Source organism: Eleutherodactylus coqui, chromosome 4 (genome assembly GCF_035609145.1).
Source record: "Eleutherodactylus coqui strain aEleCoq1 chromosome 4, aEleCoq1.hap1, whole genome shotgun sequence".
NCBI classification, from domain to species: Eukaryota; Metazoa; Chordata; class Amphibia; order Anura; family Eleutherodactylidae; genus Eleutherodactylus; species Eleutherodactylus coqui.
In genome coordinates, this window is record NC_089840.1 from 144,858,268 (window position 1) to 144,871,929 (window position 13,662).

Genomic DNA, 13,662 nt, shown 5'->3' on the forward strand with positions numbered 1-13,662 from the left:
GCTGCTAAGTAAATTCTCCCAGAGTCCCTCAGAGCCCCGTGTGATGACAATTCTGCTATTCTTATGTCTAAGAACAACATTCACAGCGAACGCTCTGCAGGAAGAACGGACAAAAACTCCTTGGAGCTCAGAACTCCCAAAATAATTTGGGTGGCAGATTCCCTTCCATCTATCAATTACTGCATGACGCAAAATACAGAACTTAGATTGTTTCACCCCCGCTGGAGAGAAAAGAAAACTCCGCAGTGCAGATGTTGTGTGACTTTAAGATTGCATCATGAGTATAAAAAATGGCGCATGTGGCGTAAAACATCTGCTGTAACTCAGTGGCTACATTGCTTGGCAGTGCACACTAATAAGGTGCAGCAGATAGAAGGAGGAGTGTTCAGTCTTCCTCACTTCTTTCAAAACTTTTCAATCGTGAAAAACAAGGTTAACCCCTTGAAGGCCTAAAAGGTTTCATTTTGTCTTCATTCCTGCCGTTCAACAGCCATAACTTGTTTATATTTGGGGGCTTGTTTATAACAGTCACATTTTGCGATGGTCGAATAAAATGTATTGGATAACATTAACAATTTTAAGTAGGCTGAAAGAGAAAAAATGGTAAAAAGGACACGTTCACTTTATTCTGGGGGTTCATATGATTACAGCAGTGCCACTTTTATATACAATGTTAACAGTTTTTTGCTTTAGTGCCCTTACAAAAAGCTTGTAACTGCAGGCTGGGGTCTCATTGACATCATTGAGAGCTGTGTTGGCAGTTACAAGTGCCGGCCATTACACAGAGGTCGGCATGGAGACTTCTGCCACTTCCGCTCCGACGTCTCGTTATTTGCGGCGCTGTCAGCAGGCGCACACTCAGCTGATCAGTCAGGGTCCCAGGCAAAGGACCCCGGCCTCTCAACTATTGGTGACCTATCCTGATGATAGGTCATCAGTAGTATGCTCCCTGGAAAACCCCTTTAATTATACTGGAACACACCATGTGTTTGAGCCCTCAGTGTCACTGTTATGTGACCATATTTCTGGCTAACGCACTGGCGCCCTTTTTTCTGCACATCATGTTAACAGACAGAACTACTGTATACTATACTCTGCTCCTTACTGGACTAATCTGCATATACTGGCTACTCTCAGGGGACTTACGTTTGCACAGGTTTGGGTTGGTGTCATCTGCTGGCCTCCAGGGCAGGTCATTGAAGAGGTCGGCACATCGCTCACAGTTTGCTCCCGCTGTATTATGTCGGCACGCACACCGGCCATGTGCCTACAGAAACGACATAAACCATACGCATTGTTGGAGAAGTGATGACACAAAGTACTAAACGTTTTATTAGTATCCGTAACAGCAAACCTTCTAAAATTATACATAACCGTTCCCTACTTCACGACTGGGACATCCTCACGACTTGATTTACAGCATTGTATTACATTGTCGTTAAAATGCGCTAATGTCAAGTTGAAGGGGTTGTCCGGCTACAGCACAACATTTCCCCCAATACCACCAACTGTGCTAAAATAACAAAAGGATCAGTATTTACGCGTCCTCCAACACCGCGATCCAGCGCTGCCGATCTACCAGTGTTTGTTGTTGAAGATGATGTCACATGACCACTGCAGCCAATCAGAGGCCGCAGCATCACTATTCTGAACCCTTGGGATCATGTTGCCCAGGAGGTGAATGCTGATGCCCAGAGAATGGGCGGAGGCACTCCAACCTTCGATTGGCTGCAGCAGTCATGTGATATCAAGTGACATCATCTTCAACCACAAACAGTAGGATTACAGCAGGGCTGCAGCAGCAGAGGATGGGAAAGTAGAGCGGATTTTGTTATTTTAGCACAGTTGGTGTTATATGGGGAATATTGTGCTGTATCCGGACAACCCCTTTAACATTAGCTACATCTCTATGTCTACTGATCAGCCATATACTACAATTACCCACCTAATAATGCGTAGGTCCCCTTTGTGTCAGTAAAACAGGTTTGACCAGTGGAGTCATGGACTCCACAAGACTCATAAAAGGTATCTTGTTGTAATGTGCACCAAGATGTCAGAAGCAAATCCTCCTACCACCACAGCCAGCTTTGGCTTCTACTGTACAATCATTTTTCCTCACTTTTTTCCATTCCCTCCTAAAAGTCCTAATCTCTTATTTTACCATCAGAATAGTCATATAACATCTTGTTTTTTTTTGTAAAATTAACTTTATCTTGCATAAAAAGCATTGTGCCAACATGCACAAACCCCACCCAGAATGTGAGGCCCCGGGGTCACTAACACAATTTTGATGTACATACAGCTTATTGATTGATTATCTTTAATTGACTGTTTTGCAGGAGGATGTTAGCTTTATTCTGTGAGTCATTACAACTATAGCAATACCAAATTCATATAGTGGTAGAGAGGTGAACCATTACTGCACTATGGCAACCCGCATGTAAATACATAAGATGTTTACATGAAAAAAAAGACATTTGTCCATCTAGTTCAGCCTATTATCCTGCATTTTACCCGCTATAGAAGTAAAACTTACTGGCCTGTAGTTTCCAGGTTCACTTTTTTACCCCCTTTTGAATTTTGGCACCATAATGGCTATGCACCAATCCAGTGGAACAGACCCCGTCACTGTAGAGTCCTTAAATATAAGAAACAAGGGTCTGTGTATCACATTACTTAACCCCCTTAGAACCCAGGGGTGTATGCCATTGGGACCCAGTGATCTGTCTATTTTAAATTGTTTAAGGTGGCTCTGCACTTCGTTAAGGGTTAAACTGGATTTCATGGAGTTTACTTTATCACTCTGCATCTCATCTGACATTTCATATTCCTCTGTGAATACACTAAGGAAAAAACTATTTAAATTTGCTTTATCCACATCACGCTCTACTATTTTCGCCTTATTATTTTTTAAAGAGCAAACACTTTCAGTATTAGGGTGACTACTAGAAATGAGCGAGTATACTCGCTAAAGGCAATTGCTAGAGCGAGCATTGCCTTTAGCGAGTACCTGCCCGCTCGAGACTGAAGGTTCGTGTGCCAGCGGCGGGCAGGGAGCTGCGGGGGAGAGCGGGGAGGAACGGAGGGGAGATCTCTCTCTCCCTCTCTCCCCCCCACTCCCTCCTGCTGACTGCTGCTACTCACCGCTTCCCCGCGCCAGCACCCGAACCTTTTGTCTCGAGCGGACAGGTACTCGCTAAGGGCAATGCTTGCTCGAGCAATTGCCTTTAGCGAGTATACTCGCTCATCTCTAGTGACTACCCACTACAGTTTTTTTTCACTGCAAAATTTGCAGCGTTTTTTTTTTCTGCAGGGGTCTATGGGACTTGTAATGTTAAAATCGCAATTTACTGCGAAATCACGATTTTGCGCGATCGCGATTTTAATGTCACAAGTCCCATAGACCCCTGCAGAAAAAAAACGCAGCGAATTTCGCAGTGAAAAAAAAACTGTAGTGGGTAGTCACCCTTAATCTTTTTACTATTTATATAGTTGAAGAACAGTTGATGCAGATTAGTAAAAATGTAGCTCTCTGCCATGCCAACACAGTGAACATGTATCCTAAGGCTGGGTTCACACAGGGCGGAATTTTCCTGTGGAATTTCGCTGTGGCAAATCCGCCTGCGGCTGCTAATCCTGGGATTAGCCGGCCATGTGGACGAGATTTGTCAAAAATCTCGTCCACACGGGGGGGACAATCCATTGCAATAAAGCCAGCATTAGCCGGCGCTGCAATGCAGATTCCCAGGACGCAGCATGTCAAATCTTTTTTCTTTACCGTTGCGGCCTCGATCCTCTCTATGGGAGCCCCGTCCGCAACGGAAAAGCATGCGGCGATGCCGCTCCAAAACCTGTGGCTAAGTGCCGTGGGTTTTGAAGTCGCACAGTTTTTCACTTAGGCAAAACCGAGAGATAAGAGTGGCTCCTGTTCTGGCAGACCTTCTGTTGTCCTGGTATTCTCCTGTTCTAAGAGCTGGCTCCAAGTTTGCATAGGCCCTTGGACGACAGAGTAATAGTGGGCCCCATTATTCATTTATGAGACCCCGTACTACCCTTGAGTCATTTATAGGCCCTACTGTGCCCCCTCAACAATAAAATAAAACTCACTCACCTCCATCACGCTCCAATGGCATCCTCCATCCTCAGTCTTGATCTCTTCTAGCCAGGATCATGCAGGATGACATTATTGTGCCGCCTGCATGACAGAGCAAGTGCCGGGTGGCAGAACAGTAAGCACTCTGCTTCCTACAGCGCCATTTTCATGGTCAATTGTGTCCCAGTCTTAAAGACGCACATACAATTGATTTCCAAAGAATGAGGACCAGATTGATCTCTTCTCCTTAGGCACCCTAAGACTCAGTGGGCCCCAGCACCTACCCAGTTTGCCATGTGCTTACGCTGGCCCCGGCTGTCCTCTAATACTACATTTCTCCTATATCAGTCGCTGTAGGGAAAACGTGTAACTGGTTGCAATTTTCCCCAGCAAAATCAGATGATTTCTTGGGGTTCCCAGAGAAGAACCTGGGGGCATCGGCTATTCACCCCAGGGCCCTACGATCAGGAAGGGTTTGTGCATGTTTGCACAATGCTTTTTATGCCAGAAAAGGTTAATTTTACCTTTTTTTTTTCTAATTACATTTTTTTATCATTATATAAATCTTATATATTTACCTGGATGTCCCCGAATGAAACACTTCCTATTTCATTGTCTGATACACAGTGATCTGCATGACCATAACAAAAGCAACTACCGTGCACACGCATTTCATTGACTGCATAAAATGCACTGGGTTTTCGATATCCCCGGACGGGCAGATGTGTCAATTGAGTGAAATTTATTCTCAGGTTGGTGAACTGTCCGAGCTCTGCAAAAGTAGACAAATAAAAATCATTGTACCTAGTAGGATATAAACTGCAGGGGAGATCAAGTAGAACAGAAGGCAGAGGAGGATATCATGTATTTTGGTGATAAAATGAAATGTGCTCTAGCTGGAAGTTCCAGATCTTAGTCCAGGCAAAGTTCTTGTAATGTCACCATATTGTGATGACATTATCAACTGTACATAGATTATAAAAGAACACATTCATTGATACATGGAGATCTTACAATCACCAGGATACGTCACCGTACTTCTATATGACAAATGCTGCTGTTCACCTATTTGGCACGAATGTCTGCCGACTTCCAGGCACAGAGGAATAGTAACAATTGTAACCTCGGATTGCTACACCACTGAACTTTATTCTAAATTGCAAACTAGAATCTGAATTGATCCTCCAGCCACAGTCATCTAACAGCAATGATTATGATCACAAGTTGTGGTATAATATGTTATAGGAACTCACATACTATCATGCAATGGAAATGTTCTGTGGAATGCTTTGTATTCTTACCGTGGATTTGCTGACTTTTAGAGATAGGAACTGTGAAAGCCATTGCCATAGGGCTGAATCGTATCTGTAAAAGTAATTCAGAAACATTAACCTGACCCTGCAGAAATAAAGATGGCTGCTCCACTTCTCTGACCACTGGCATGACTATAGGGGATGCAGAGGATGCGATTGCAGGAGACTTGGGGGGCTCATAAGGCCTCTCTTCTCTATATAGGGAGCCTAGTACTATGAATAAAACATTATAGTTTGCATTGGGGCCTAGGAGCTTCAAGTTACGCCTCTGCGTTAAGGGGTTAAGAGAAGTTGGGGGGCCCCCCAAGATAAACTTTTGCACTCGGGCCCATGAGCCTTTAGGTACACCTCTGTCTCTGACTACTAATTGGGAATGAAGTCTGTGCCCATAACCAGAGGGAGCGCACATCAACTTGGTTGGTTACAGCACTCCTTAAAGTTTAAAGGTGCCCATAATCCAATAGCAGTCAGGCATATGCTTGTTCAGCTGACAGCTATTTTCTCCAAACACATTAATGCTCATTCCAGCAGGAGGATTGCTTGAAGGCCACCTTACACATGCAAAGGACAAATGGTCCGACCAAAATCTGCTGGACCAGCTGGCTTTTCCCTAATGTGTATGGGGAGCTTAACCCCTTAGTGACCAAGCCTGTTTGCGTCTTAATGACCAGGCCAAATTTTGGAAATCTGACGTGTACTTTAACATAGAATAGCTCCGTAAAGGTTTTCCATATCCAAGTGATTCTGACATTGTTTTTTCGCCACATGTTGTACTTCATTTAGGTGGTGAAAATAGTCCAATATAATTTGTGTATATTTATTAAAAGTGCCAATATTGGGAAAAAAAAATTTTAAAATAGCGTTTTTTCACATTTTCAATTGTAATATATCAAATATGTGCAAACATACTGTACAAACTTTTGCTAAGATATATACTTCCATCTGTTTACTTTATTCTGAATGCACATTTGAAAAACTTTTATGTTTTTTTAACCATTTAGGAGACATACAAATTTAACATTACTTTTCAGCATTTTGAGGAACACTTTATTTTCCTGCACCAAGCCAAGATAGCAAAGGCTCATATGTGTCAGAATGATAGCTACCACCACAAATGACTCCATTTTAAAAACTACACTACTTAATGTATTCACTGAGAGGTGTCATGAGTATTTTGACGCCACCGGTTTTTTTTCAGGAATTAATTCAATTTAGAGGAGAAAAAGTAAAATTTCATATTTTTGCAAATATGTCATTTTGAAGACATATTTTTTTTCTATAGTTTACATGAAAATGAGGATTTACACCCCAAAATGGATACCCCTGTTTCTCCCGTGTTCAGAAATATATGCATTGTGGCCCTAAGGTTATATCTCAGTCCACAACGGGGCCCAAAATGAAAGGAGTAGTCAGTGTCTTTCAGAACAGAAATTTTGCTTGAAGTCCTTTTATGCCCCATAGCCCACTTGTAGAGTTCTTGAGTGCCCAAAACCATAGAAAACCCCCACAAATGACCCCATTTTGAAAACTAGACCCCTTAACGAATTTATCTAGGGGTGTACTGCCCATTTTGACCCCACGGTTTTTGAATGAATTCAAGCAAAGCAAAAGGAAAAAATTGTGATTTTAGTTTTTTTGGCCATTTTGTCATATTAAAAACAGCTTTTTTTGTACTGCACACATATGAATGAAGACTTGCACACCAAAATGAATACCCCTGTTTGTCCCGTGTTCAGAGACATACCCATTGTGGCCCTAATCTTATGTCTGGATGCACAACAGGGCCCAAAATGAAAGGAGTAATCGGTGGTTTTCAGAACATAGATTTTGCTTGAAGACCTTTTAGGCCCCATAGCACACTTGTAGAGTTCTTGAGCGCCCAAAACAATAGAGAACCCCCACAAATGACTCCATTTTGAAAACTAGACCCCTTAACGAATTTATCTAGGAGTGTGCAGCGTATTTTGATGCCACCGTTTTTGAATGAATTCAAGCAAAGCAAAAGGAAAAAATGTGATTTTCATTTTTTTGGCAATTCTGTCACTTTAAAAACAGCCTTTTTTGTACAGCACACATATGAATGAAGACTTGCACCCTAAAATGGATACGCGTTTGTGCTGTTTTCAGAAATATACCCATTGTGGCCCTAATCTTATGTCTCGATGCACACCAGGGCCCAAAATGAAAGGAGCAGTCGGTGGCTTTTAGAACATAAATTTTGCTTGAAGGCCTTTTATGCCCCATAGCACACTTGTAGAGTTCTTGAGCGCCCAAAACAATAGAGAACCCCCACAAATGACCCCATTTTGAAAACTAGACCCCTTAACACGTTCATCTAGGGGTGTACTGTGTATTTTAAGGGTACGATTTTTGAATAGATCTAAGCAAAGCAGTGGGAAAAAATTATGATTTTCATTTTTTTGGGCAATTTAAAAACCGGGTTTTTTTGTACAGCACACATATAAATGAAGACTTTCACCCCAAAATGGATACCACTGTTTGTCCCGTGTTCAGAAACATACCCATTGTGGCCCTAATCTACTTACAGGGCCCATGGCAAGGCCTATAATGGAGGGAACACCTGTTGGATTTTAGGGTACAACTGAATAAATTCCAGTTCCCATCGCCCACTTATAGAGCCACTGAGCATCCAAAACTATAAAGAACCCCCACAAATGACCCCATTATGAAAACTAGACCCCGGAACAAATTCATCTAGGGGTGTACTGCGTATTTTGACCCCACAGTATTTGAATGAATCTGAGCAAAGCAGAAGGAAAAAAGTACGATTTTCAATTTTTTTGGCAATTTTTTCAATTTAAAAACAGGTTTTTTTGTACAGGGTACATAGGAATTAAGACATTCACCCCAAAATGGATACCCCCGTTTGTCCCGTGTTCAAAAACATACCCATTGTGGCCCTAATCTACTTAAAGGACACATGGCAAGGCCTGTAATGCAGGGAACACCCGTTGGATTGCAGGGCTCAACTGAATAAATTCAAGGCCCCATTGCTCATTTGTACGGAATAAAAATTGACTCCCTAAAAATATCCCCTCCCCCCCCCCCCTCCGCACCCTTTTCGGCGTTCCCCAAATGTTAGATAAAAGAAATAATGTGAACTGTGTGGTATTTCCGAAGACAGGGGTAATTACGGAGGCTGGTTGGGATGGGCACATAGGGCAATAAAACCGGGTATCCCCCTCCTCTCTTTTTGAGGGTCATTTCGTCACCTTAGTGGCAAGGATGGGGTGTAAAAAATGGCGCACTGTGAGTCTCCGTAAGCTTGATGAGGTGCGGCGGTCTCACACAGAAGACGCTCAACAAGGTGCTCCTGGAACTGCAGGAAGGCGAACGTTCCCGGGGCTTCTTGTAAAATACATATTAGAGGTAGCGGTCTGAATAACGCCGGGCTCACACAGCCGTAGGCGGAATCCGCTTGCGGAGGCCCGCAGCGGATCCCAGCTGTGAGCCCGGCTGTGACCCTGCGTACGGCCGCGTAATGTACTGCGCATAACTGCCTAATCACACAGGCAGTCATGCGCAGTACACCTTTTTCTTTGTTTGTATTTCCCGCACCGTCGCTTAGCGATGACGCGGGTACCCGCAGCCCGTATACAACGTAGTTGCGTATGGGCAGCGGGTATATCCACGACCATGGAGCACAATGGGCTCTATGTTGCGGATATCCGCAGTAAAATAGCACCTGCTGCGTTCTCTTTTCTGTGAGTGGATTACGCAATTCCAACCCGCTAATGTGAGCGGAATTGTGGAATTCAAATACGGAGGCCTCCGGTAAAAAGTTTCATCTCCTCTCACCGATCGCATCGGTGAGGGGAGATGAAACTTCAATTTTTTAAAAAACTTTTATGTGATCGCCATTATCCATTGTATAACGGCGAACACGTGATCAGGAACCACTCACCGTGGCCACCCGTGAAATCTCCAGGCTCTCGGCTAAGTTTTGTAGCCAGGAGCAGGGAGAATTTCAATTATCCTTGCAATCCACAGCTTTTGCGCATGCGTCCGCCATTTTGGTGACGGGCGTGTGCGCAGAAGCTGGGGTAAGGTCCGCGGATAAATCCGGGGGCCTTATGTACGTACTTTAATCCTCCCTCACGGATATGAAGAGCGGCGGCGGCGGGTCCGGGAGGACTCCGTCTCAGCAGAAGAGCCTGGAGAAGGCAGGTGAGTAATTTCAGCTCCCCTGATGGATCCGATCCATCAGGGCAGCTGAATATCTAACTTTTTTTGTACTTTTTTTCACTTTATTGCGATCGGCGCTATCCATTGGATAGCGCCGATCACAATGCCAGGGGGGGGGGGCCCGCAGCCCGGGATGACAGCTCCATGCTGTCGGCTACCTGCGGGCAGCAACAGCATGGAGCTGTCACGTCCAGAGCCCAGGGGGCTTTATTCTTTGCAGGACACATGTTTTTACGTCCTCAGAGAATAAAGCCCACTCGGGCAGGATGAAAAAAGACTATGGGCTGGTCGTTAAGGGGTTGAGTGCTGGGACCTACAGGCGAGAAGCTTTCCTTAAATACAACTCCAATTACAAAAAAGTTGGGATGCTGTAAAATGTAAAGAAAGGTTAAGAAAAAAGGAATGCAATAATTTGTAAATCTCATAACCATATCTTATTCACAGTAGAACATAGAACACATCAGAGAGGAGCGGGGAGACATTTTTCCATTTCATTTTAAAAATAAACTCCTTTAGAAACTGATGGCCTCTTACAAAAGTTGGGACAGGGGTAACAAAAGGTGGGAAAATGAGAGGGTAGTAATGAAAAACATGTGGAGGGTCAATTTCCTTCTAAGTCACATGATTCTGTATAAAAATTGCATGTTAGAGAGGCAAAGTCTCTCAGAAGCAAAGATGGTCAGAGATTCACCAATCTGTGAAATACTGCAACAAAAAATTGTGGAACAATCGCAGAAAAATGTTCCTCAACATATAGTATAATGTAAATATATAGTGGTTGTAGAGCAACATCTGCTGCATGAAGACAACATCTGTTTCAGGGAAGGCCTTGCATGTTTCACTCAGACAATGCTAAACCACATACTGCATCCATCACAACAGCATGGCTTCACAGAAGAAGAGTTTAGATGGTGAATCGGCTGCCTGCAGTCCAGACCTTTCACCGATAGGAAACATTTGGCGCATTATGATATGAAGAATCCAGCAAAGACGACCAAGGACTGTAGTGTAGCTAAAACCCTACATCAACAGGATTGGGACAACATTCCTCTCCCAAAACTCCAGCAATTGGTCTCCTCACTTCCCAGAATAGGGGGCGCTACACAACTGTAGATATGGCCCCGCGCCAACTTTTATGAGATGTGTTGCTGCCATCCCTTTCTAAATGAGTTAATTTCTTAAAATGAAATGGAAAACTGTCTCCCTGCCGCCCTTCTGATATGTTCTGCTGTGAATAAAATACGGTTAGCTAAGACCTCCAAATCATTGTATTCTTTTTCTCTACATTTATTTACATTTTACACAGCCTGCCAACTTTTTTGGACTTTTTATTAAAAAGGTGTAGCATGAATTTAGTAGTTGCTAAAGAGCCACCTGACCTTTTATGCCCAAAGGGTATCACTTTCAGTCCATTCTTGGTGCAGCAGATAGCAACCAATCAGTTATCTTTCACTTTAAAATAACTGGAATCTGATTTCTCTCTGTGGGTAATATGGACTCTTTCTTCATAGTTTCAGCAGTAGGTCCATTGTGTATGTAAATCAACACAAATGAACTTGTCTCAAGTGAGTTTAGTAGTAGGGAGGTTCTCACGCAGATTATAAGTAATGGAGCTGTATGAGAACAAAAAATAAGTCCACTAGCTTCCAGAAATAATGTTACTCCTGCTCATGGGTGGCGTCCGGGATAACTGAGGAGCTGCAGTACCAGACTCTGCCCATGGACAACCGTGGCACTGTTTCTGGATAAGCTAATCTGATACTGTACAACACCTTAAGATTATGTTAGTATCTAGTAATAAGATTCATAAGGCCGCCCAACCATGCCTCGTTCAACTAGTATCATGCAGTGTTGATCCTGCAGCTACTGCTCAGATTTAGTACTGGATTTTGGTTTTATTTTGTTAGATTTCTTCTCAGTTGCGGTCAGTATCTAGGAGTTTACATTGAAGGTGATGTAACATTCCATCTTCTGAGCAGTATTTAAAGGAAGTCAGACAAATGTGCCTCGAGGATCATTGGCAATGTGCATAGTGCATTGTATCCCTATTCTGGCAGCTAGAAGGTATTTGATGCTAATACACAGACATTAGGAATCTACTCAGCTTCCAGTTTATTGGTATCTAGCCCACCCTTATAAAGTGTTCCTCAGTTGTGATATTGGTATAAAAAAGAACTTCTTCCACACATTGATCTGCAATAAAACATTCTTCACAATAATTTACCGGAAATATTACCATATAATCAGTGGTAACTTGTTTGAGCCACTGTTCATCCAATAAGCAAGTATTCCACTGTAGATAATAGATGCTGATGGGTAGTCTGCTTATTGCAATATTACTATCTATTATGTATTTATAAATACGTTACATAAGATAAAAACATGAACTAAATGATGAATATTGGTAAAGAGGGGCACGGGACCCCATTCACAAGCGCTTGCAATCTACGAAAGTAGAATGAAGCCTGGCTGATGGTAGAAGCTGCTTGTGTGGCAGTAGGGATTATTGTAGGCTCTTCTGAGATTGTGATGTATTGTAGAGCGCCAAAGGAATCGGAATATCACAGCTTGCAAACCGTTTTACAATTTTTCATCATAGGGGGGTCTCATAATACTGCCACAAGATGTTCCCACAAGAAGCTGCCTTTACTTTACCTTGCCCCCATTAGTTGGGTTCCCTTGGAGCTCTTGACATCGCACATCCTCAAGGTTTTGGGGTCGACCTTGTCTTATGTGAGGAAATGAGGCAGCACAGTTAAAGGCCAAGTACTGATACACCTGCCAAGTCTTCCCAGAGTCAGAAGACCGCTCGATCAGCATGCCAGCTGGCCGGGGGCTCTGGAAGGATCAAATGGAAGGAAGGGAGATGGTTATAGAGAACAGCAAGCACAAAGAGAAAATTAACCGTGGAAAGGACATTTTGTTAGTAACTCAAGGCAGCTATGCTATTATTTCTTTCTTTGGGCCCTGAATGTCGTATTTACAACAGAGCCAAACTAAGAGTGTGTGAAATATTAATGCAACATAAATATCAATTAGTTGGCTTCATTGAGCCTCTTAGTGTGCATGGGACAATTCTTTCTATATGTGCATAGCATATATACTGTTAGATAGCAGTAGTAATCATCAGGGGGTATAAAGGAGACAATCACACTGCCTTCTGCCACGTCTAACGGGGGTCTTACCCTGAAATCCAAAGTGACATCACTGAGCTGAAACTTCTTGTTCAAGTCAAACTGCAGAGAAACAGCATCAACTCCTGTAGAAAGAATACAGTGTATTGAACTACTTTGAATGATGGACTCAGGGATTACCAAAGTACATAAAACGAACGTGTCGGATTTTTATGAATCATCTTATGTTGTTTGCAGGGTTCAGCAATAAATCATATTTATGTTATAGAGTTGAAAAGTTCTGATCCTAATGAATTATAGTATTATGCTTAAAAAAAGCCCAGAATCAGCTGATATTTCCAGCGTAGATCCACAGTATCTCAGCCAGAAAAGAACAAGGCAGTGGATGCAAGACACCACAGAAGTGTTTGGGAAGTGAGCAAGATTATTACAGAGGGTAGTGTGGCTTGTTAATTATTATGGTGGACCCAATGTAGCTTATTTATTGTGGAGGTCAGTGAGGCTTAAAGGGGGTGTATCAGAATTTGAAGTTATCCCCTATCTATAGGACTTGCAGATCGGTGAGGATCTCACCATTGAGACCCCCACCGATCTCAAGAATAGGGGTCCTCCTCACTACTGGGTTACTGCACCCCCTGCAGTAACGAGGAAACCAAATGAAGTGCTGGTTGCACAAGCACATCAGCACTCGATTCACTTTCATTAGGAGTGGCCAAATGGTGTATCCGCTAAGGTATTTCCATCACTCGCATTGATGAATGGAGTGCTGAGTGACCACGCATGCTCAATCAACGGTACCTTCACAGTGATGTCACTGGGGGGTGAGAAGTGACCCCCACAGTGACAGGAGAACAGGTCACAGGAATCCTGTTCTCGAGATCGGCAGGGGTGTCAGTGGCGAGACCCCCACTGATCT

The 13,662-nt window shown here is 43.2% G+C and overlaps 1 protein-coding gene across 2 annotated transcripts in view; it reads right to left on the reverse strand.

Moving 5' to 3' along the window:
- LAMB3 (laminin subunit beta 3) overlaps positions 1 to 13,662 on the reverse strand; it is a 91,477-nt gene that overhangs the window by 32,737 nt on the left and 45,078 nt on the right. For both annotated transcript variants that reach the window (XM_066600231.1, XM_066600232.1), the window contains 5 exons: positions 12,798 to 12,871; positions 12,268 to 12,450; positions 5,395 to 5,458; positions 4,672 to 4,865; positions 1,147 to 1,267 (listed from right to left, as the gene is read on the reverse strand). In XM_066600231.1, coding sequence (XP_066456328.1) covers positions 1,147 to 1,267; positions 4,672 to 4,865; positions 5,395 to 5,458; positions 12,268 to 12,450; positions 12,798 to 12,871 — 636 coding nt within the window. The remainder of the gene's footprint in view (positions 1 to 1,146; positions 1,268 to 4,671; positions 4,866 to 5,394; positions 5,459 to 12,267; positions 12,451 to 12,797; positions 12,872 to 13,662) is intronic.